Here is a 22922-nt window from a genome sequence, read left to right on the forward strand (position 1 = left end):
ACTTCGACAATCGTTGCATTTGGAAGAAGGACTTTGCACCCATTGCAAGTACACAAAAAGAAGCTGTGACTTCGGAGCAACTGCACCTGCTGCACTTTGGGCTAGCGGAGTTTGGACCCTGTACTGTGTACCTGACTTGAGGAAAAGTTGATTCCCAGCCCAAGTCTGAAGCAGAGATTCCAGGGTTCAGTGGCTGACCTCCTGACCACCACTGGGGAAATCAAATCTGAAAGAGCCCAAGTCGCATCTCTGGTAGCCACCACAGACATTTTGCCATTACCGGATGCAAGGCACCCCAAAGGACAATTCAGAACTAGCTAAAAGGTGCTCCCGAGTCTGCTGGACCCATGAGTGTTGGCTGTGACTGGAATCTTCATCCAAGGCAGACACCAGCCCCCACCAAAGATTTGCACCGTGCCCGCTGTGTTGCAAAAATCCAAGGTCTTCACTGGCAGCCCTTAGACCCCTGCACAGAGGGCGTCTTGGAACATAGAGATACATGGACAAAGACACCATCACTCACCTGTGGTTGGAGGACTCGACCAAACTTCACCCCCCTGGACCGTACCACATCAGGAGCATCATTCAGCATCTTTAATCCAGAATCCCTCAGCATCAGGCGCATTTCTTTGACTTCTACGGCGGTTGTCCTGTTAAGTTTGGACCTCGCTTCAAAATTGCTCTGGTGGCCGGTAACTCTCCCAAGTATTCTTTCAAGGCCCCTAGACCTCGTCTATGCTGGATTTGGTCACCCCAGTCGGGCCGGAACACCCGCACTAACTTTTACAAACTTTTCAAAACATTTCCAAACTTTTTGTTTGCCAATACTTGTTTGCTGTTGTATTCAAAATGTATAAAAACATTCTTACATCTGTATCTCCAGAACCCTCTGGTAGATTTTAATGATTAAGGTCTCTAATAATGTATTACAATACGCTCTATTTGCATACATTTTTGTTGTGTTCTTTCCTGTTTGTGGATGTTCTTATTCTGTTGTTTGGTGCAGTTAAGTGCTTGACACATTGTTCCTTTGCTAAGCCTTGCTGCTCTGTGCCATAGCAACCAAAGGGTGGAGCTGAAGGCGAAGTAAAGGTCCCTGATTGTACTCAGGATAGTGTCTGTGAGTGTACTTCATGATAAGTTGCCACAGCCATGTCATATAGTACACCCAGACCCTCACACATACTAACAAAGTAAGTCAAAATAATCAAAGCTTAAATAGCTAAAACCCTACATTAAAAAAAATAGAACAACCAAACCCCCTAAAACTAAAGTAACTATTGTTTTACATTATTAAACCAAAACAACCCTTCTCTGTTCAACAGAAAAACGGGCACCAGCTGTTCAGCATCTTAACGAAATAAAGGAAGAAAAAAGAAACTGCAAGTGAAAAAGACAGCAGACAAATAAGCATAAAATATAAATTGTTAAATGCATTCGAAATTGTAAAGTGTGAATAACAAACATCGTGCATGTAAAGTAATACGTGTATACGTCTAACATTTGCAAATACAATGTCAGAAACGTTATTACCCTACATGGGACATGCTCAGGGCCAGGAGAGCACAAGCACTGACCATATACATCGAAAATGTACTAAATACAACGCGAATGATTGCTATGGGAGGGAGCGCTGCAGCAAGAAATGATGTTGTCAATAATGTCAAGGGGCACTACCGACCCCCACCCCCACCCCCAAAATATAACAGGGTCAAAAGAAGCGATTCCAAGACCTCAGAGAAGCAAGCACTAGCTCCCAGGAACCCCCAGCAAGAACCTTTTGAAATATACCCCCCAAAGTTTGTAAACATTCCTATGGACAAAAGTCAGAAATCCCCAATTTAATAAAGGTGAGTAAAACGTAAAAAACGAGTCATAAGAGAAACCCTTTCTGGTCCCTGAAGATGTCACGGGCAGACATTCCTAAAGATCTAACCACAACACACAGTAAAGAACCCTTCCTCCTGTACATCAATAGAAATAAAGACAGGAGAATGATAATATATGAAATAGAAAATAACCTCATCAGGCGAAGCCAAAGCTGAATGTGGATGATGGATGCCTCTTTTAAAACATGCCCTCCTCCATTCGCACGCATACGCCATACATGGTGAATACCATAACAGTAACACAGCCGTAATGAACGCGCTGCTTCCCAACCAGCAAAGCACAACCTACTACAAACTACTAATGCAAAGTAAAATAAAGACTGACAGCTACTATCCCCCCCAAAAAAAGCATAACAGACTTTCAGCAAGCTGTGGGACAAACAATTTAAAAAAATATTCTCCTACATAGCCATTCATGACTGCTATTACTCAATCAAAGCATTTGGAGACACCTCCAAAAATCTGCACTAAGCAGTGCTTAATTTGTAAAAAAGAAAGTGTGCCAGGGCTCTCGTCAGGAGGCCACTGCAGCTCACACCACACATTGCTGCTGCTACGCTTCCAATGATAGTAACAACACAACTACTAACCGTCACCCTCCTACAAGTGTGACAATTTGGGCTCTATCAGACCCCCAAAGCTATAAGAATGGCTTTGGCGGCAGGTAATAGTCATTTTTAATAAATCAGCGCAACCTTGTGGCAGGCTGTTGCAAGCTTCGGTGCTGACAATTCATTACCGGCGCAGAGCACCGGAACCCACCGGCTCAAATTTAGCACTGGCACTAAGAATAGAATATGCAGCAAACAGCCTATTGCTTATTAAATGAAAAAAATAATAGGCCTACCATATGCACCAGCCAGTGACGTAGCTACCCACTACATCTTTCTTACAGTCTCCCCCACTACCAAACCCATGAGCAAAAACTAAGGGCCCAGTTTGGATGTTGGGCAGAAAGCCATCCGACAGCTAGTTAGAGGCTTTCTGCCCGACACAGATGGTTTTTCTCTGACCGGCATATTACAAATCTGGCAGTCGAAGGGAAACTGAGGGGGATTTTGCTGCAATTCCTACGGGCTCAAGGAGCCCTTTGGAGAGTCGGAAGGACTAATAATCCAAAAATTAAGGCGAAGTCAACCTCGGCTCTGCCGTCTGGATTATGACTTCGCTTTACACCTGCCCTTTCATGGTTGTCTGCAAGCCATGAAAAGGCAAGAAATAAATACAATGGGGTAACCCTGCGTCCCTCAGAACCTGGGTGTATACATAAAAAGCTGCAATGGTTCTGTCAAAGGTAATAATTACTTTACAACACAAGAGTAAATCAAAGATGAAAACAAATTAAACATTATACAGAATCAAAGAAGAGAGACGTCAAATTATTTGCACATGTGGTTGGAACACAACAGTACGAGCCCTGCAAGCCAGCGTCAGCACAAGTCGTGCATAGCCCGCAAAGGAGGCTACGCGCTTACGGTGGCAGGCAGCAGCCGCAACACGGATGCGCCCTAAAGGAACTGAATAATCATAAAATAATGTTTATGAAAATCATCATAAACCTCTTTCTTTGAACTGGAGAATACCGGTTCACACTTTCACTAGGTCCTGAGGAATGCCCAACGACCCCCTCCTGGGGCGCTAGAGGGGCAGAAACATGTCGACCATCTTTGTTTTGGACACTTTAAAGTGCTGGGGTCACATAATCTGACCTACTGCACCACCATTTTTAAAAGTCTACCAATACACCTGACAGAATAAATTTTGCTTTTTGAAGGTAGTACTGGTAAGACATTTTTAACGTAAACTTTTCACGTTATTTTGCACCTTTTTTGCACCAATATTTCTGATCACTACTGCGAATTAGCGGTCCCCTCCGGGTGGAGGAAAGCATAACACACAAGAGACCCGATGATAATGCTTAAACGTATTTAAAGGCGGAGAATCAAGATACACCACCAATACCATCATCAAAAATACGTGATTGAGGGTTTTCATAATACCTATTCAGGTATTAGTGGTTCAGGAAACGACCCGAAAGATCCCTATTTCCAGTTACAAGTGATCCATTCCCTTATGATTCATGATATGGAACACAACAAAACCAACTATGGGATGCTTGGAAAATTCTTATTTTATATGATTTCAAAGGTATATATACACAGGATAATGGAGGCTGTCAAGTGAAGAAATATATAAATGACATGTAATAAGGTGACTTTGAGTGCTCAGTGTACGTGGTGATTATCATATATACAGCGTGAAAGTATGTACAGTTTAGCAAGAACATGACCACAAAATGGTCAGGATGGGAAAGAACAATGTCTCTGGTAGGCAGCGCTTTTGCTTGCTAAATCGAGCCAGGAGGCTTGTGAAAAGCTGAACCATGTATTCGTCGAAGTTTCGACCCAGATAATGCACTATTTAGAGGTCATAGAGGGTCTTCTTCAGGACAGGGGGTGTGGCGGAAGACCGTCGGCAAAAGAAGGCGACTTGACTTAAGAGCGAGTACTGAACAGCAGAGACTGCTGCATGTTCAGTACTCAGTGCCAGGATTGAGAACTGGCTAGCAGTTGGGATCGGATTTAAAACCCCTCCGGAGTGGCTAATTTCCTCAACAGCCATCCCGCTACTTGATTAATAGATCTAACTGGACTTCCAAACGACGCATTTCTGCTGGCTACAGCTCAAAGACTTCGCTCTTGAGTCACTTCGCCTTCTTTTGCCGGCTGTCTTCCGCCACATCCCCTGTCCTGAAGAAGACCCGCTATGACCTCTAAATAGTGCATTATCTGGGTCAAAACGTCAACAAACACATGGTTCAGCTTTTCACAAGTCTCCTGGCTCGAATTAGCAAGCAAAAGCACTGCCTACCAGAGACATTGTTCTTTCCCATCCTGACCACTTTGTATTCATGTTCTTGCTAAACTGTACATACTTTGACGCTGTATATATGATATTCACTTCACCACGTCCACTGAGCATCCCATAGTTGGTTTTGCCGTGTTCCAACCACATGTGCAAATAATTTGACATCTCTCTTCTTTGATTCAGTATAAAGTTTAATTTGTTTGCATCTTTGATTTACTCTTGTGATATAAAGTAATTATTACCCCCAACAGAACCATTGCAGCTTTTTAGCCATGAAAAGGCAAGCAGAAAGTGACTTTGAGGGCCCCTTGCAGGGTCCTCTTCCCCCGGCCATCTCTTATGGGGCCTGTTGGGCACCTATGGTGCCCTCACTAAACATCCCTACACCGTGTGCCGACACCGCAGAGATCAAGAGTCTGGGAGCAAGAACAAAGGCAGCAACAGAAAAGGGCATAGCAAGTCATGCAGGGGTTAGTGGTCCAGTATCTGGTTTGAAAGGAGCAGCATGAGGGCACCCACCATCCATGGTTTTGGCATCAGGGGTGCAGGGGATTCCTCGAGGATCTTGATTATCCAGAACCCTTGGGCATCTCCTAGCATCCTCCCAGGAGCATGTATGGTGCGCACCATGGCGAGCTGAGCACGGTGGGCGTCTGCCTCTCCATCCTCCTGTTTCCATTCTCCGGTACCTTTGGTGGGCTCTTACTAACTTGACCATATTTGTCACTACCTAAATTCACTCCATTACTAATGTATCTCAATACAAAGATATTTCATACCAGGCCATGCAAGTCATTCTCACATGAGAAGGCTGCAACTCTCTCAGGGCAGCTCTCCACTATTCACGTCATCCAAAATGCTCTAAAATGTGCATACGTTGAGCCTAAATTCCTAATCGTAACATCCCAGCACTTTTACCTTTGCCTTACAGACTCTCATTCAAACAGAAATACTCTCATCTGTTGCAAATACATTCACCTCCTGGTACAAGAAGACACTCCTATCTAATACTCATGACACTATATGTTAGAGCAACCAGCACTCATTTTCTCCTATGATTTGACAATCTATGCACCACCAAATCCCAGCTTGAGGCAGATTTTCACTCTGATGCACATTTTCACCTTGTCATTCACTCACTAGTTCCTTAAGATTGTCACTGCTGAAAGAGTTCACAAATAAGGAGACTGCACAGCAGTATTTCAAAGTGTGGGACAGGTGTATCAAGTATTTATGCGGTCGGTAACAGCGTGATTTGCAGAATTGGGCCATTGGCTACTGGAAAAATGCACTTTTGCATGCATCATTTTCAAATTGTGATTCAGTAACATGTTACCAAATCGCAGTTTGGAATTCCGAATAAATACCAATTCAGAATTAGGAAGGGGCATGTTTAGGGTGTCCGTTCCTAACACCGAATCGCAGTGGTATGTAAGAATGTTAGTGATCGAACTGCGGTTGCTAAACATTCACATTTTACCACCTACTTCAAGTAGGTGGTAACCCATTCGCAAACAGGAAGGGGTCCCTAAGGGACCCCTTCCCCTTTGTGAATATTCACAAAAACATTTTTAAGAGCAAGCAGTGATCCCACGGACCACTGCCTACTCTTAAAAAATTAAAAGAACATTTTTCACTTTTGTTTTTTAAACACAGCCCGTTTTCTTTTAAGGAAAATGCCTGCATTTCAAAAATAATATATTGCTTTATTTAAAAGCAGTTTCAGACATGATGCTCTGCTGACCCCAGCATGCCACCATCCCTGTGATTTTAGCAATTCCTAATGGTTCGCTGTTAGAGATGGGGGTCTCCAGTTGGCAAGGGCTTGCACCTTTGTCTAAGTAAGATTCACTCTAAATGCAGATCAGGCCTATTCAGGTGCTAGTGAAAACTCCTCCTACTACTCTGAATGCAGCCCAGGTCTATTCAGCCCAGCCCTGACTCATCCAGGAAAGGTGGGACACACCTCGACCCCCACAGTGGCTGTCTGAAGAGAATGCACATCCCCAACCCCTGTCACTTTCAAGCCAGACAGTCAATCCACAAACCCAGCAGAGGCACACAGGATGGCTAATCAAGAAAACACCTGCTTTCTAAACGTGATAACACAGCACATAAATAACATCTTTACTAAAGGATGCATGTTTACGTTCTGAGTCTAGGAATGCTAAACTCCATTTCCCTATCTTGTCCCAATGGGAAGTTATGCATATAAGATGTTATAAGTAAAATTCCAATTCTATCCTATGGGACAGATAGCCTTTCCATAGTGAAAAATTAAATGCACTGCAATTTACTACCAGGACATGCCACACACACCAACCAGTACATGTCCTACCTTGAACATACACAGCACCCTGCCCACAGGGGAACCTTGGGCCTACCTTAGGGGTGACTTATATGTAAGAAAAGGGAAGATTTGGGCCAGGCAATTGGGTTCACTTGCCAGGTTGACATGGCAGTTGCCAACTATGTATAGACCCTGCTGTCAGGACCAGCAGACCATACTCAAAAACGAACCTTACGTTTAGGACTAAAGTCCTGCTCCCCCGCAATCAACGCAGTACAGGAAAGCAAAATAAAGACAGACCAGAATCTAAGATGGCCGCTACAGTTGGAACGCTTGAGCAGCAGGTTAGCGCTCTAGCGTTCCATGGTAATCAACAGGATCCAGGTGTCAGCCCAGTGGAGTGGCGCACTTCACCAGAGCTTTGAGGAGAGAAAGTCACCTGTCATGCGTCGTGCAGTTTAGTGAGGGAGAAGTCTTCGTCGAGTTTTAGGGAATTCGAGTTCCAGGTTCCAGAATTTCAGTAAGACTGTTCCGTTGCACTAGCGTTTCATTATTGAAGAGTTTGATTGCTTTGAGCCTTGCGTGTGAAGGAAAATAAAAACGCAACACTAATCCCCCTTTCGAATTGCTGGTCATGGCGACAATGTGCAGGAAACACTAAGAGTGATTATTTTCTGAGGAGATTGTGTAAGCGAGCAGCGATACTAAAACTATCTGTCAGCGGCACAAGCAAATTTTCAGTTTCCAGTCAGTGTTGTGAGCTCAGCTCACAGTTATCATAGCGGAGAATTATAAAGTCAGCACTGGCAGCTTTTACCACAGAGTAGAGCGTCAAGGTAACACAGTTCACAGAATCGAAGTCCTTTTGAGGAGCGCACAAACGAGTGTAGCTAGTTATTAAGGTTACACTTCAGAGTCTCCTTAATTAGGAAGAACTACAGGAGTACTGAATAGCGACTATAGCAGACAAGAAATACTATAGTAGATATTTAGGAAGTCCAAGAAGAAGAAGAACTCACCTATCTAGAATCCAGTTGAGGCATCATTAGTTGTATCTTGGGTAAAAGAGCATAGCAAGTCATGCAGGGGTTAGTGGTCCAGTATCTGGTTTGAAAGGAGCAGCATGAGGGCACCCGCCATCCATGGTTTTGGCATCAGGGGTGCAGGGGATTCCTCGAGGATCTTGATTATCCAGAACCCTTGGGCATCTCCTAGCATCCTCCCAGGAGCATGTATGGTGCGCACCATGGCGAGCTGAGCACGGTGGGCGTCTGCCTCTCCATCCTCCTGTTTCCATTCTCCGGTACCTTTGGTGGGCTCTTACTAACTTGACCATATTTGTCACTACCTAAATTCACTCCATTACTAATGTATCTCAATACAAAGATATTTCATACCAGGCCATGCAAGTCTTTCTCACATGAGAAGGCTGCAACTCTCTCAGGGCAGCTCTCCACTATTCACGTCATCCAAAATGCTCTAAAATGTGCATACGTTGAGCCTAAATTCCTAATCGTAACATCCCAGCACTTTTACCTTTGCCTTACAGACTCTCATTCAAACAGAAATACTCTCATCTGTTGCAAATACATTCACCTCCTGGTACAAGAAGACACTCCTATCTAATACTCATGACACTATATGTTAGAGCAACCAGCACTCATTTTCTCCTATGATTTGACAATCTATGCACCACCAAATCCCAGCTTGAGGCAGATTTTCACTCTGATGCACATTTTCACCTTGTCATTCACTCACTAGTTCCTTAAGATTGTCACTGCTGAAAGAGTTCACAAATAAGGAGACTGCACAGCAGTATTTCAAAGTGTGGGACAGGTGTATCAAGTATTTATGCGGTCGGTAACAGCGTGATTTGCAGAATTGGGCCATTGGCTACTGGAAAAATGCACTTTTGCATGCATCATTTTCAAATTGTGATTCAGTAACATGTTACCAAATCGCAGTTTGGAATTCCGAATAAATACCAATTCAGAATTAGGAAGGGGCATGTTTAGGGTGTCCGTTCCTAACACCGAATCGCAGTGGTATGTAAGAATGTTAGTGATCGAACTGCGGTTGCTAAACATTCACATTTTACCACCTACTTCAAGTAGGTGGTAACCCATTCGCAAACAGGAAGGGGTCCCTAAGGGACCCCTTCCCCTTTGTGAATATTCACAAAAACATTTTTAAGAGCAAGCAGTGATCCCACGGACCACTGCCTACTCTTAAAAAATTAAAAGAACATTTTTCACTTTTGTTTTTTAAACGCAGCCCGTTTTCTTTTAAGGAAAATGCCTGCATTTCAAAAATAATATATTGCTTTATTTAAAAGCAGTTTCAGACATGGTGCTCTGCTGACCCCAGCATGCCACCATCCCTGTGATTTTAGCAATTCCTAATGGTTCGCTGTTAGAGATGGGGGTCTCCAGTTGGCAAGGGCTTGCACCTTTGTCTAAGTAAGATTCACTCTAAATGCAGATCAGGCCTATTCAGGTGCTAGTGAAAACTCCTCCTACTACTCTGAATGCAGCCCAGGTCTATTCAGCCCAGCCCTGACTCATCCAGGAAAGGTGGGACACACCTCGACCCCCACAGTGGCTGTCTGAAGAGAATGCACATCCCCAACCCCTGTCACTTTCAAGCCAGACAGTCAATCCACAAACCCAGCAGAGGCACACAGGATGGCTAATCAAGAAAACACCTGCTTTCTAAACGTGATAACACAGCACATAAATAACATCTTTACTAAAGGATGCATGTTTACGTTCTGAGTCTAGGAATGCTAAACTCCATTTCCCTATCTTGTCCCAATGGGAAGTTATGCATATAAGATGTTATAAGTAAAATTCCAATTCTATCCTATGGGACAGATAGCCTTTCCATAGTGAAAAATTAAATGCACTGCAATTTACTACCAGGACATGCCACACACACCAACCAGTACATGTCCTACCTTGAACATACACAGCACCCTGCCCACAGGGGAACCTTGGGCCTACCTTAGGGGTGACTTATATGTAAGAAAAGGGAAGATTTGGGCCTGGCAAGTGGGTTCACTTGCCAGGTTGACATGGCAGTTGCCAACTGTGTATAGACCCTGCTGTCAGGACCAGCAGACCATACTCAAAAACGAACCTTACGTTTAGGACTAAAGTCCTGCTCCCCCGCAATCAACGCAGTACAGGAAAGCAAAATAAAGACAGACCAGAATCTAAGATGGCCGCTACAGTTGGAACGCTTGAGCAGCAGGTTAGCGCTCTAGCGTTCCATGGTAATCAACAGGATCCAGGTGTCAGCCCAGTGGAGTGGCGCACTTCACCAGAGCTTTGAGGAGAGAAAGTCACCTGTCATGCGTCGTGCAGTTTAGTGAGGGAGAAGTCTTCGTCGAGTTTTAGGGAATTCGAGTTCCAGGTTCCAGAATTTCAGTAAGACTGTTCCGTTGCACTAGCGTTTCATTATTGAAGAGTTTGATTGCTTTGAGCCTTGCGTGTGAAGGAAAATAAAAACGCAACACTAATCCCCCTTTCGAATTGCTGGTCATGGCGACAATGTGCAGGAAACACTAAGAGTGATTATTTTCTGAGGAGATTGTGTAAGCGAGCAGCGATACTAAAACTATCTGTCAGCGGCACAAGCAAATTTTCAGTTTCCAGTCAGTGTTGTGAGCTCAGCTCACAGTTATCATAGCGGAGAATTATAAAGTCAGCACTGGCAGCTTTTACCACAGAGTAGAGCGTCAAGGTAACACAGTTCACAGAATCGAAGTCCTTTTGAGGAGCGCACAAACGAGTGTAGCTAGTTATTAAGGTTACACTTCAGAGTCTCCTTAATTAGGAAGAACTACAGGAGTACTGAATAGCGACTATAGCAGACAAGAAATACTATAGTAGATATTTAGGAAGTCCAAGAAGAAGAAGAACTCACCTATCCAGAATCCAGTTGAGGCATCATTAGTTGTATCTTGGGTAAAAGAACCTGTAGTAAAAAGAATAAAAGTGACAGTGAGATAAATAGAGAGAGCAAGGCAACTCTCAAAGAAAAAACTCTTGTTATTTACAGCAGTACCACACTAAGACAACACCCCAATAGAAGAGGAGCATTGGTCACTAAAGACAGGGTGGGTATCAGAGAGGAAAGATCGCACACGAACATTAATAGAGTTGGGTGTAGGAATAGAGTAACCTTACTAACGTGAATACTTCTTTTGCAGTATATACACTACTGTCACCTCAAGGAAGATAGAAAGAACGACAACACTCAAGAAAGAAAAAGACGTAGTGACTGTCTCTTCTCTGTCCCATCCCCTTTCTCCCCCCTTAGGTTTCTTGGGCGGACTCGTATTAAAAAGCGTGTAGCCCGGAAAGCTGGGAAGGGGCATTGGGAACAGCGACATTCTGCTCCCGAGCGATTCAGAAGAGCACCCATTCCTGACACCTGCAGTGGCAGGTAAGAGATTCCTTGTCAGGGCTACTCATGTGGGTGGCACAATCAGTGCCGCAGGCCCACAAGCAGCATTTGATTTACAGGCCCTGTCACACTCAGTGTACTTTACTAGGGGCTTACCAGTAAATCAAATATGCCAATCATGGAAACACCAATCCATAATAACAATTTACAACAGTAGCACTTGCACTTTAACACAGATAGAAAGTGTGCAGAGACACTAAACCAGCAAAAACAGAGTCAAAACCAGGAGGTCAGAAAGCAAAAAGACAGGGTAAACAGTCCAAAAGATACCAGGTCTAACAGTCGCATTTTGAAATCTACCTCATGAATATTCATGGGGTAGGTCGATTTGTGACCCAATAGGAAACGCTACTCTATGAGTCTGAAACATTAGTAATAGCGATTAGCTAATTGCTATTCGCAGGAATTTGCAATTAGGTAATCGCTACTCCACATATTGATTCATCCGGCCCTATATCCTGAAATGCAAATCCAATCCCACTAGCACCTATGACACAATTGAATGCTTCAAAATTACCTCCTTGCATTACTGTCTACTCACCTTTTTTCACCCTTTAAGTAAACTTCAACCTCATTGAGAGCAAACACAAGTACAAATGCGTATTGTTACGAAGGAGAATATAGCAAGTATGTCAGGGGCTAGAAAGGCTTAAAGTATGTGTGAAGGAGCACAAATAAGCAGGACTACATACAGGAATAAGGAGTAATATGTAGGAATAAGTAAAAGTAATAGTAGGGTTTGTAGGAGAAAGGTTTGGATCAAATGTAGAAATAAGTGTGCTAGTAAGGGTAGGGATAACAATAGGAGAAAGCTGGAGTAGGAGTAGGTAAGAGTAAGAGCAGTAAGTGTAGGAGTAAATAGGAATATGAGCAGGAAAGATCGAAGTCTAGGCAGAGTTGGAGTAAGTGTAAGTGTATATATGGGAGTATTGGTAAGATGAAATCTATGACCACATTTGAGTAGAAGTCAGAAGTATGTGTAGCTAAATAGAGTCAGAATCAGAATAAATTGGAGTTATACCAGGTACAATGAGTTTAAGTAAGAGAGAAAGTAGGTTTATGGGCTTTACCAGTCAGGGAGTAAGGGAAGAAGTTAGGAATAGAGCTCGCAGTAGGAGCAGTTTTCTGAATGGGACAAGGTACAGTTGTAGGGCTGGAGATGCTGGTGTGAGAAGGTCTAAGGATGAGATTAAAAGAAAATGAACCAAATTCCCTTTCTGTATATTCTTTTTTATTAATCACATAAGCTCATCAACTAATAAAAGTTTCTGTATCCTGACATTAGAAAGAGTATCTCTTAACTTAGATGAACTCATACTATTACTAAACAATAAAATGCTCAACTAGGTAAAGATGCCAAGCCAAAGCCCTCTCGGTGTATTCTGTCGCCTTTATTTGTGACATGAGATCTGGCACCATCTATATATCAAAACAGACCTATAAACAGTATGGCACAACTGCACTGTGTGTTAGGGACATCTTTCCATACTAATGACATGGACAAAGGTGGGAACTCTGCCTGGACCCCATACTATTCACTGCCTCTGCATGAGGAATAGTCCACACTTGTTCTACTGTTCTCAAGCTCTGCAATGTAGCTGCAGTAGGCATTGGGCTCTGGACTGGTTTAACCCGCTTGCATTTTCTTTGCTTTTAGAGCATGCAGTTTTTGGATTCCTGCTGCAAGTAAGTGACACTAACTAAATCTCACTCACTGTAGACCCTGGTAAAATGGGCTAGTGTTATACGCCAGGGCAGCATTTCAGAATAAGGTCCGCTGCTGCACAGCTGGGGTAAGAGGCTCTGTGCTGACTAGGCAAGATCACAGGTGTGTGTGTGTGTGAACCTTGGTTGGTCTGAGTGAGTGGGACTACTGTCTGGCTCAGCCGGGTATCAACATGCAGGTGTATGTGTGTGTGAACCCTTGGTTGGTCTGAGTGAGTGTACTACTGTCTGACTCGGCTGGGTATCCAAACACGGGTGTATGTGTGTGTGAACCCTTGGTTGGTATGAGTGAGTGTACTACTGCCTGACTCGGCCGGGTATCCAAACACAGGTGTATGTGTGTGTGAACCCTTGGTTGGTATGAGTGAGTGTACTACTGTCTGACTAGGCTGGGTATCAACACACAGGTATATGTGTGTGTGAACGCTTCGTTGGTCTGAGTGAGTGTACTACTGTCTGGCTCAGCCGGGTATCAACACACAGGTGCATGTGTGTGTGAACCCTTGGTTGGGCTGAGTGAGTGGGACTACTGTCTCACTCGGCCGGGTATCCAAACACAGGTGTATGTGTGTGTGAACCCTTGGTTGGTATGAGTGAGTGTACTACTGTCTGACTCGGCCGGGTATCCAAACACAGGTGTATGTGTGTGTGAACCCTTGGTTGGTATGAGTGAGTGTACTACTCTTTGACTCGGCCGGGTATCCAAACACAGGTGTGTGTGTGTGTGAACCCTTGGTTGGTATGAGTGAGTGTACTACTGTCTGACTCGGCAAGGTTTCCAAACACAGGTGTATGTGTGAACCCTTGGTTGGTATGAGTGAGTGTACTACTGTCTGACTCAGCTGGGTATCAACGCACAGGTGTATGTGTGTGTGAACCCTTGGTTGGTATGAGTGAGTGGGACTACTGTCTGGAACAGCCGGGTATCAACACACAGGTGCATGTGTGTGTGAACCCTTGGTTGGTATGAGTGAGTTTACTACTGTCTGACTCGGCTGGGTATCCAAACACAGGTGTGTGTGTGTGTGAACCCTTGGTTGGTATGAGTGAGTGTACTACTGTCTGACTCGGCAAGGTTTCCAAACACAGGTGTATGTGTGTGTGAACCCTTGGTTGGTCTGAGTGAGTGGGACTACTGTCTGACTCAGCTGGGTATCAACGCACAGGTGTATGTGTGTGTGAACCCTTGGTTGGTATGAGTGAGTGGGACTACTGTCTGGAACAGCCGGGTATCAACACACAGGTGCATGTGTGTGTGAACCCTTGGTTGGTATGAGTGAGTGTACTACTGTCTCACTCGGCCGGGTATCCAAACACAGGTGTATGTGTGTGTGAACCCTTGGTTGGTATGAGTGAGTGTACTACTGTCTCACTCGGCCGGGTATCCAAACACAGGTGTATGTGTGTGTGAACCCTTGGTTGGTATGAGTGAGTGTACTACTGTCTGACTCGGCAAGGTTTCCAAACACAGGTGTATGTGTGTGTGAACCCTTGGTTGGTCTGAGTGAGTGGGACTACTGTCTGGCTCAGCCGGGTATCAACACACAGGTGTATGTGTGTGTGAACCCTTGGTTGGTATGAGTGAGTGTACTACTGTCTGACTCAGCTGGGTATCAACGCACAGGTGTATGTGTGTGTGAACCCTTGGTTGGTATGAGTGAGTGGGACTACTGTCTGGAACAGCCGGGTATCAACACACAGGTGCATGTGTGTGTGAACCCTTGGTTGGTATGAGTGAGTGTACTACTGTCTGACTCGGCTGAGTACCCACACACAGGTGTATGCGTGTGTGAACCCTTGGTTGGTCTGAGTGAGTGGGACTACTGTCTGGCTCAGCCGGGTATCCACACACAGGTGTATGCGTGTGTGAACCCTTGGTTGGTATGAGTGAGTGTACTACTGTCTGACTCAGACGGGTATCCACACAGGTACCCTGTCGCATAGAAGACCTTTAATAAATGTTATCATTCATTCAAAACCAAATATCTCCATTTGCTTTTTAATATTGTGTGAACCTTTTGTGCTTTAAAGTTTCCCCCTTGTAGGCAAAATCTGAACCAAACAACAATTTCACATTGGTTTAACACAGAGAAAGATTTAACACAGACCTCCCTAGGATAACAGAGGTTTAGAGTGTGAATAGAACATTCTCCCTATATATGTGTGTGCTTTTGATAATGTTTATCTGAGATTTGAGTTAGCTTCTTAATTACAGTTGTGCGTTGAGCTACCCTGCTGTGCCAAGGTACTACTCTCCTGGCCAGTAAGTAGATCAAAGCCATTCCCACACAATAGGTCCATTTGGAGAGGGATAATCCTGTTTCTTGGGAGAGGAAGATGGTGGTGTGAAATCTGAAAGGGCTGATTAAATAACACTTGTTGGCAAAACAGGGCATATCCATTCCCAGAGAAGCCATGAGATGCAGCCAGACATCTGGCACCACTCACAGTATGGAACCCTTTCAAGTTTTGAAGGCATTTACCCAGACGGCTGTTTACATTGGGGGAGGAGCTAAAGGCTCTGAGAGAGCTGTGACCACTGACCACGTAAAGTCCCAAGATGATGTGCAGGAGGCATGGTATTTAGCCTTGATGTTGGCAGAGGGGACCTCTATATGTACATTTCCACCTCTACTTTAAAGCCAATGCCCATGAAAAATTGTGAATTTTCTGAAGAAAAGGACCCGAAAGAACCCTCATCGATGAGCCCCTGTCTGGAGTGGCCTGTACTCTGTGGACCCTTTGTCTCCAGGGCCAGTGACACTGACTTGGTATGGGGGTACACTACAGCGGTAACCTTGGATAAGAGTGTTCCACTGCAACTTCAAACTGGTCCTGAGAATTGCAACCCCAAAATGGGCCCTCCTGATTCCTGCTGAACAAGCAAATGTCCTGCAAGTGGCCAGGAGGCCTTGCTGCTGAGGAATAGCCTTTATCAATGAGAATTATTAGGAGCCCAGACAGAGGAGAATGTCTTGGGTGCTGTTAAGAAGCCTTGATCAGCAGACTGTGAGGGGCTAAGATGGTGGGCCGTGAGCTCTGCCTCACCAGGAGAGTAATTTAAAAAATCAGCTCCTGCAAAACACAAAAGTTTGGAGTCCTCGAGCATTAAAGGAATAGCCCTAGCAGCTGGTGTGTGCCACCAGGAACAAAACAAGGAAAACCACTTCAAAATGTGGCCATCAGACTGAAGAAAATTAAACCATGTTCAGTGGTTTCTGTAAATTCCTCATGGGAAGCCCATGGGAGTAAGGGAGGGGCGGGACCTGGTGAGCAGCGCAGTGTGCTTCCCCATGCTGCTTATCCCCCTCCCTGGTCCCCATTGTGCTTGTAGTGGGTGCCCACTGGGGACTGAGACACCCAGGTTTAAAGAATGAATCTGTGCCACTAAGTGTCTAAAACAACTAGGGGAGGACGTGACCTTTTTTGTGAATCACAGGCCATGCATTGGCACGGTGTTCCCCCAAACATTTTGCCCGCAACCCTCCTCTCATGCTGAATTCATTCATTCATTTGTGCTGTTCTTCAGACACACACACACTTAATCACTGCTAACCAGTGCTAATGCACTTTTGCTCTCTCCTTAACTCATGGTAGAGTTGGCGTCTGTCCAATTTGCATATTTCGTTTAATTGTAAGTCCCTAGTACAGAATTAAATGCCTCTACTGGGTCTGCAGCACTGATTGTGCCAACCACTTAAGTAGCCCCTTTAAACATGTCTCGGGTCTGCCATTGCAGCCTGTGTTTACAGTGTATACAGTTTTAAACTGACATTTCAACTTGATAAAAGAAACCTTTTGCCAGGCTCCAAACTTTCTTTTTTAATACATATAAGTTATTTTAAGGTTAGGTCATAGACAGCTCAGAGGGCAGGCTGCAGTGTGTTTAAAAAGCTGGACATGTACTTTTAAGTTGTACATGTCCTGGCAGTGAAAAACTCTTAAATTCGTTTTTCACTTCTGGAAGGCGTACCTCTCAAATAGGATAACATTGGAGTTACCTTACTACATTTAATAAGCTGTAAATTCCAAATGGAAACAGGTAGCCAATTTATGCTTGGCGTCTTTGGGATTGTAAGGAAAAATCCTCTCTTATGGCAAAGTTGGATTTCAATTACAATTTTGAAAATATCACTTTTAGAAAGTTGGGATTTTCCTGTCTTATCCATTTGCACCTGCACCCGCACCTTCACCCTGTCTCCGGGTCACACGGCATGGTGTAGCTGACAGATGGACTTTGTGTTTTCCTCCTAGACAGCCACATAGGTGTGCCTGGCGGGGCCATCACTGGCAGGATGGGAAGGCAGAGCTCGAAACATCCCTCTCCCCCTTTAAAGAGGAACCTGGTATAATTATTGGACCTTGGCCCCCAACTCTTCAAAACACTTCTGGACCGGTGGAGACTCTGTCAGGAAAAATGACTGCTGAGCTGCTGAAAGGACTATCATTCTGGTGGACCGCTACCCTGCTGGTCCACTACCTTGCTGGACTGCTGCCTTGCTGGATTGTTGCCCTGCGGCTATCTTGCCTGAGTCAGAGGGATTGGACCTACACCTGAACTCAGAACGCTCAGAATGACTCCATGGCTAGTCTACGGATCTCCTGACAGAGCCACAGGTACATAACAGATTCCCAACCACCTAAACCAGCACCCAGATCCAACTGGAGTAAGCCCCCGACCCACAAGGTGGTGCCCTATGGGTGTGACCTCAGTGGAGTTGAATTGAAGTTTTCGGGCTCTTTGCGACTGCGAAATGGCCCATTGGTGCTAAAACGTTGTTGCTCGCACCGCCCGTCAAATAGAAGTCCTGCCAACCCTGCCCTTCGATCTGCAGCATCGACCGCTCACAAAGAGCACCATCTTGAGTCTCCTTCCGAACCATTTGCAAGGACAACATAATCTTTGCACTGCAGCAACGACCGTCCATGATGCCAGGACTACTGCTCGTGCTCCATCAATGACTGGCCGCGACACTTCCTTGCGCCTCGAGGCTCCCTTCGCTGCAAACAGGACTCTTTGCTCTGGACTGCGACGGTACCTTTCAGCGGGGCTAGCTTGGTCCTTGTATCCACCCCTTGTGCCAACAAGGTCAGCCTCACTGCCCCTTTGATGCCAAGTAACACAAACCAGCGATTTGCACTACTTTGAGTTAATTTCAGGTAACTTTCCAGTGCAAAACAGGTTTTGCTCTGGAAAGTAAACTACAAAAAAAATTTGCACAGGTTTACGTCACTTTTGAAACACAAATACAGAGCAAAATGGTTGTTAATCTGGGTATAAATGTAAGCACGAATGAGTATGAGTGAGGTAAATTTTGAAAAAATGGGGTAAACTCCTGGGTGGAATTACGCCCCACAACTTTCAAGGGTCACCAGCCACCACTGACGCCAATACTAACTGACGAGATGTGGCCTAACAGCCTGAGTTGACAACTTTGGCACTAGGGAATGAGGTTTGAATCCCAGCATCATCTCAACATCTTGTTATCCTGAGCAAATCACTTCCTCTCCCCACGCCTAAAGAATAAACATCGGGGCAGATTTATAATAACTGGCGCATCCCTGCATATCAGCAGGGATGCGCCAGTTATTTTGCGCCCCAGCTCCGCCATCAAGAATGCGCCGCATTTATAATGCGGCGCACCATGGGGCAAAAACGGCACAGATGCGTCACGCATCTGTGCCGTAAAAGTGGCGCATTGCTGGAGTTGCGTCGCAAGCGCGACGCAGCTCCAGCAAGGCTCTGGGTGGCCCTATCTGCACAATGCTGCGTCAATCCTTACGCCTGCTTCAAGCAGGCGCAGGGTTTTGACGCAGCATGGGCTCAAAAGTGACTGAGTGAAATCTTGTAGATTTCACTCAGCCACTTTTAGGAGGCGTTCCTGCGCCGGAACGCCCCCACCTGCCCTGGCACGCCTACATGTGGCGCAGGGCTTTACAACGTGACGCATCTCCCAGATGCGTCACGTTGTAAATACCCCACACCATGGCGCAGGATTTGCGCCGCTGCTGCGTCACAAAAGTGACGCAACGGCGACGCAAAAGTGGCGCAAGTGCAACATAAATCTGCCCCATCGTATTTTGTGGGCTGCAATCTGGTGCTCATGTAAAGCGCCCTGATACCTTTGGCCCATGTTTGCGCTATATAAGATTCACAAACGAAAGACGACAGGCAGCCAGGAACATGTTACCCAGAGGATCGTGGCCGCTACCCACGGGCCCTCCGTGTCATCCATTCACCCCACTCCTAATTTGCCAACATGATTTTGCAATTTCTTATGTTTTAGTCAGTACTTGGCGCTTTAAGAACCAAAATCACAAACTCCCCCCCCCCCCCCTTCCCCCTTGCAATTGAGAGACAAATCTGAACAGCTGGATGGACATTACATGAATTTTTCTTTTCTTTAAAGTCTTTACTTTTCAGCATTTATTTAGCGCTGATTACCTCTCACATGAGTAATAAGCGCTACATAAATGGAACTACGAATCAAGCCATTTTGGGATTTCTGGCTTGGGATTTCTGGCTTGTTTGCTCGGAAGCCAGGAAGTTGCCAGAGATTTCCTTTGAACTGTGGGTGCGTCTCACTCCCCAGTGTCAATGGGCAAGCGTTGTCTTTCTTTAAAACTAAGGGTGGTCAGTAAAGCACATCACCCGTGCACAATTCGACCCCCCCCTGTCGGGTTTTGCTCTCGATGCTGTGAACCACCTGTGACCCCCCCCCCCCCCCCCATCGATTCTTTCGAAGACAGAAGATAAGCTGTCTGTCGGAGGGAATGAAATGTGTATTCTTTTCCAGACGCCCACACAGCTTCAGCCGGAGCTAGGGAACACGAAGGGGTGCGAGGGGGAGAGGGGGGTGCGCCTGGACTCGTGTTTAGCTGGGCTCCCCCTGAGCTGCCACACGATGCCATCACTGGTATTTCCAACTTCCAGCCTCTTTAAGCGCCTAAACGTGGGCATAGAATGCATAAGTCTGTGATAAAGTACTTTATAAGAACAAACACGGACCGGTCGGCGGTTTCTTAAGTGCTTATCTTGTGTTTCTGAGCGGGGGTCTCTCCCACAGCATCTCCCGTGAGTGCTTTGAACCCCTGCGCCTGGCCGGCCTGAGAGGCAAGTGCTAACAATGGGCCCTTGGCTCCCTGTTAGGGGTACGGTTTGGCAGTATGGGGGGTCCCAGGACACCAGGTAGGAAAGGTCTCAGTGGGTGCAGTTGGGTCCCGCCCCCCCCCTCCCATCTTCACTGCCCCCCCCCCCGCCCAGGTCCCTGGCAGCTACCAATCCATTAACAATTGTTCTGTATTGTTTTTTATTGATTGGAAACCATGATGTGCGCAGGCCACTTCCACAGGTGCACACCCCGCTCCGGTAATAAAGACACACAGACGACGTGAAGGCCCTCCCAGGGCTCTCTCCTCGCACACACGCCCCCCCCCCCCCCCCCCCCCATCGGGCCCCACAAGTCTCTCATCCCAAGAACAAACAGGGCTCGAGCCTCAGCTCACACAGATACAGCCCTTTGTTTTAGGAGGCGCTGGCACCTCCGACTCCGTAATGGGGAGGGCGTGTGCTCACAAAAAGCAGGCTGGGAGGAGGAAGCGATCCTTTTCCAGGCAGACGGACTGCACGGTGAGCCGGCTTCTCTCGGGCAGCGGTGAGAGGTGCACCCTCACACACCTGTGATGGAGGGCGACGCAGAGAAGCGCAGCAATGCCCTGCTCAACCGAGGCGAGGACAACGAGATGGTAAGCGCTCCCCCCTCTTCATGCTGGGACAGCCTCTGCCGCTTCTGTGCTCTTTGCAGCCTCTGTGCACCTGCGGCACTCAGCTCCCACGGCCGGGCTCTGCTAGGGAGGCGCTAGGATTGTTTTCAGATCCCTGAGAAGGTTTGTACAGCTCAGCGTCACATGGGCTGCCTGCCACTTCTACTCGCTTCCAAGTTCAACAGTGCTTAACACTGATGCGGAACCTGTTTCTAAGCGCTCCCCGTATTGTGTAGTTTAGATGCAGAAAGGCACGCAGATTAAACCATATGCCCAGGATCAGAGCATTTTTGTCGCGCGGTGAAGCTGGGAATTAAATGAGTGAGAATCATTGGTCCAAAGTGAGTGTCCATGAAGTAGTGCAGAGTCTGTCTACACAGCATGAATTGGTCATTTCATCTTTGCTCAGTGTCACACCGAGCTGCCGACTGTGAAAGAGAGGAGCAGTGACTCATAGTCTTCACAGCTTGATTTCAGGGAAGCTTCCTTTAAGCTCGAAGCCAAAATACCTTCTCTGGCTAGCCAACGAGGGGAGGGAGGGGGGCCTGGAACCCAGCGGTGGGAAGCGTAGGATGGGAGGCTGTTAAAAGATACGGTTGTGGAATGTTTCTCAGTAACTCAGGGTTGAAATGTAAGACCTAAGGTCCGCTAGATAGTACTCGATACCTGCATTTGGCTTCCAGCTGCCTTTCTAATTTCTTGAATGCGCTGCTCTCAGTTTATCAGCTGTGGGCGCTCTGAACTCACAGAGAGGCCAGACATGTCCAACCCTCCCCTGTGGGCCCTCTGAACTCACAGAGAGGCCAGACATGTCCATCACTCACCTGTGAGCACTCTGAAATCACAGAGAGGCCACACATGTCCAAGACTCACCTGTGGGCGCTCTGAACTCAGAGAGGCCACACATATCCAGCCCTCACCTATGGGCGCTTTGAACTCACAGAGAGGCCAGACATGTCCAGCCCTCACCTGTGGGCGATCTGAACTCCCAGAGAGGCCGCAAACTTCCAACACTCACCTGTGGGCGCTCTGAACTCACAGAGGCCACACATGTCCATCACTCACCTGTGAGCACTCTGAACTCACAGAGAGGCCAGACATGTCCATCACTCACCTGTGAGCACTCTGAAATCACAGAGAGGCCACACACGTCCATCACTCACCTGTGGGCGCTCTGAACTCACAGAGAGGCCACACACATCCAGCACTCACCAGTGGGTGCTCTGAACTCAGAGAGGCCACACACGTCCAGCACTCACCTGTGGGCGCACTGAACTCAGAGAGAGGCCACACATGTCCAGCACTCACCTGTGGGCGCTCTGAACTCACAGAGAGGCCACACACATCCAGCACTCACCTGTGGGTGCTCTGAACTCAGAGAGGCCACACACGTCCAGCACTCACCTGTGGGCGCACTGAACTCACAGAGAGGCCACACACGTCCAGCACTCACCTGTGGGGGCTCTGAACTCACAGAGAGGCCGCACACGTCCAGCCCTCACCTGTGGGCGCACTGAACTTATAGAGGCCGCACACGTCCAAGATTCACCTGTGGGTGCTCTGAACTCCCAGAGAGGCCACACGCGTCCAGCCCTCACCTGTGGGCGCTCTGAACTTACAGAGAGGCCACACACGTCAAGCCCTCACCTGTGGGCGCTCTGAACTCAGAGAGGCCACACACGTCCAGCCCTCACCTGTGGGCGCTCTGAACTCACAGAGGCCACACACGTCCAGCCCTCACCTGTGGGCGCTCTGAACTCACAGAGGCCACAAACGTCCAGCCCTCACCTGTGGGTGCTCTGAACTCCCAGAGAGGCCACACGCGTCCAGCCCTCACCTGTGGGCGCTCTGAACTTACAGAGAGGCCACACACGTCCAGCCCTCACCTGTGGGCGCTCTGAACTCACAGAGGCCAC

The 22922-nt window shown here is 46.7% G+C and overlaps 1 protein-coding gene across 3 annotated transcripts in view; it reads left to right on the plus strand.

Moving 5' to 3' along the window:
* The first annotated feature begins 20766 nt into the window (after positions 1 to 20766).
* The window catches only part of LOC146788645 (putative cation-transporting ATPase 13A4), a 361715-nt gene continuing 359559 nt past the window's right edge, over positions 20767 to 22922 (plus strand). The window contains exon 1 of one of the 3 annotated variants that reach the window (XM_085635857.1): positions 20767 to 20988. In XM_085635857.1, coding sequence (XP_085491983.1) covers positions 20926 to 20988 — 63 coding nt within the window. In that variant the 5' untranslated portion in view covers positions 20767 to 20925. The remainder of the gene's footprint in view (positions 20989 to 22922) is intronic. The other 2 variants (XM_085635855.1, XM_085635856.1) reach the window with 2 other exon arrangements.

This window comes from Triturus cristatus, chromosome 11 (genome assembly GCF_964204655.1).
Source record: "Triturus cristatus chromosome 11, aTriCri1.1, whole genome shotgun sequence".
Taxonomy (NCBI): Eukaryota; Metazoa; Chordata; class Amphibia; order Caudata; family Salamandridae; genus Triturus; species Triturus cristatus.